The 2,590-nt window shown below is 36.5% G+C and overlaps 1 protein-coding gene across 1 annotated transcript; it reads left to right on the top strand.

The window, feature by feature from the left end:
- Nucleotides 1-1,970: 1,970 nt before the first annotated feature.
- Nucleotides 1,971-2,582, top strand: LOC117613788 (disease resistance protein RPS5-like; the record flags this gene model as incomplete). The annotated part of the gene is made up of 1 exon (XM_034342357.1): nt 1,971-2,582. A coding segment is annotated over exon 1 (547 nt), but the record flags the coding sequence as incomplete, so codon positions are not given.
- Nucleotides 2,583-2,590: the final 8 nt, after the last annotated feature.

Genomic DNA, 2,590 nt, shown 5'->3' with positions numbered 1-2,590 from the left:
GGAGGCCCAACAGGTGCCCAAAACAGCTCTCTCTAAATCTTTTCATAAGCGATTCACTGAAATGCGCCCCAAAATTACACAGGACTGAATTCGCCACACACAAATTATTCACCCGCGCAGCATAGACCTCTGACTCCGGCAAACAAAGTTCAAACCCACATTCCATTTTATAACTGCAACAAACACCTTTTGCTTAAGAAACAGAAGTGATACCTGCTCACAAAATTATGAACACATTCACATATAGAAGTGATACCTACTCACAATATTATCTACACATCTTCATCACATTAAGATACATAATGAATACCTACAAACACTATTTTCAACACATTCACATACATAATGGATACCTACTAACACTATTTTCGACATATTAAGATGCAAACTGATACATTATTTTTCAACTCATTAACATACATAATTAATACCTACAAACACTATTTTCAAACATTCAGATACATAATGGATACCTACTAACACAATTTTTAACATATTAAGATACAAAACTGATACACTATTTTCAACTCATTAAGATGCATAATTTTCACCTACAAACACTATTTTCAACACATTAACACACAGAACTGATACCTACCAACACTATTTTCAACACACTAACATATTTAATTGATACCTACTACAAGATGCATTGATCCTTCTGCATCCCAAATCATCTCATATTCACAGTTAAGATTCAATTTTCTCTTTTGCATTCTACTTCTAATGGTACTTATTCTTTGTTTTCCAAACCCCATTAAATCCCCAAAATGATGCCATACACTCACACCACTAGATGGGCAAAGCAGGATTACAATGACCAACACATGAAGGTTCCTGGAATTTTAAGAAAAGACAACAAGCAAGCACAATGCAAAAAAAATAGGAACAACCAACAGCTGTGAATCTACACTTCAATAAATTACCACAAAAAATTGCGATAAAAAGACAACCCAACTTTTGGAAAAAGTAAATAATATTTAAATTGCAGAAAAACTTTAAAAATTAGTTACTATGCTTCAACAAATTACTAGAAACTAGGAAAAGACGCAAAAAAAACAACTGAAGCCAATTTATATTTTTGCAAACACAACTACTACAGAGACAAACTACTCTTACCCAGAAAATCAATGCCTAAAATCCTACACCAAAGACAAACTACTCTTACCCAGAAAATCAATGCCCTAAAATCCTAAACATTATTTAAACATTAAGTGATTTAAACATTAACTGAATGCAATATAACATGCAAACTTTAATATGAATGAAAGAGAGGGAATTCGAGAGAAACGTACATTCTCAGACGTTGAAATGAGAAATATTAGATGAGGGAGGAAGCGAAAAAGACAGAGTACACCAGGGAGTTTCTGCAACAAGAGAAATACACAAATTTATGTCTGGTAGGTATTTTGGGTGTTTAGGGTTGATTCATAACTTCATCAATTCATCAATTTATTGACAAGAAAAGTGCGATTGGCCACTGTCAGGAAGAAGAAAGGTGCGCCACTTGGACTAAGGGGAACTGCATCCTACCCATTTTTACCGTAAGCTTGCTTTTTCTCTTTAGCCGTTCAGATAATTTGGATGGCTGAATTTGGTTCTCATATAACGTTCGCACATAAACGTTCCCACTAAATAACCGCCCAATACATTTATATAAAATTTTGGGGCCCCTTTAATTTGGAGGCCCATGGCCATCGCCCTCCGTTCTCATGCCTCAGGGCCGGCCCTGAAAATCACATGTATATCTCTTAAAAGAGATGACAAATTGAAAATAATATATAAATTCACATAAATTTTTTTTAAATTTTCCTATAAGATATGTATTTTGGTTGTATTTAATTACTCTCTCGCCATAAACTGCTGCTATTTAATTTACAGATATTTTCTATACAGGCTACACCTACACTGCAGCCACACAATATAAAAGCTCCCACTTTACCTTCTAAATGCCATAGTTGACTTGCAACCTGTAAAGATTAAGAAATATTTGGTGAATTTCTCTTACAATCTTGTGCGCAGAGCAAGCAAAGCAATGGGTAGCTGCTTGTCAATCTCCTTACCATGCGATGCCATTGTTTCACGCTGCTGGGATTCCGTTTTTGGAAGAGTACGGTATGTACGTAAGCTCCAAGAAAACCTTCAAGCTCTCACAACTTCTTTACAAGAACTCAAGTCTTTAAAGAATGATGTGCAGAGAGAAGTTGAGCTTGCAGAGCGACAGCCGCGATTAAGGCGGTTAGAGCGGGTAAATAACTGGATCTTAAGCGCGGAGGCTCTTGAGACTGAAATAAACGAAGTTATTGTAAGCCATAGCACTCAAGAAATTGAGAAATTATGCTGCGGAGGTTACTGCTCCAAGAACTACAGATCCAGCTACAAGTATGGAAAAAAAGTTGATAGAAAGTTGGTGGAAGTGGAGGATTTGAAAAGCAAGGGAGTTTTTGAAGTGGTGGCAGCAGAAAGCTTACCTACAGCTCTAGTCGATGTGATACCTAGTGAGCCAACAGTGGGCATGGAGCCGATTTTTGATCAGGTTTGGAGACACGTTGAAGATGAACAAGTGGGAATGATTGGCTTACGTGGATTG

This window comes from Prunus dulcis, unplaced genomic scaffold, assembly GCF_902201215.1.
Source record: "Prunus dulcis unplaced genomic scaffold, ALMONDv2, whole genome shotgun sequence".
Lineage (NCBI taxonomy): Eukaryota > Viridiplantae > Streptophyta > Magnoliopsida > Rosales > Rosaceae > Prunus > Prunus dulcis.
The sequence above is the reverse complement of the archived record's forward strand: the minus strand, read 5'-3'. Positions and strand labels throughout refer to the sequence as shown.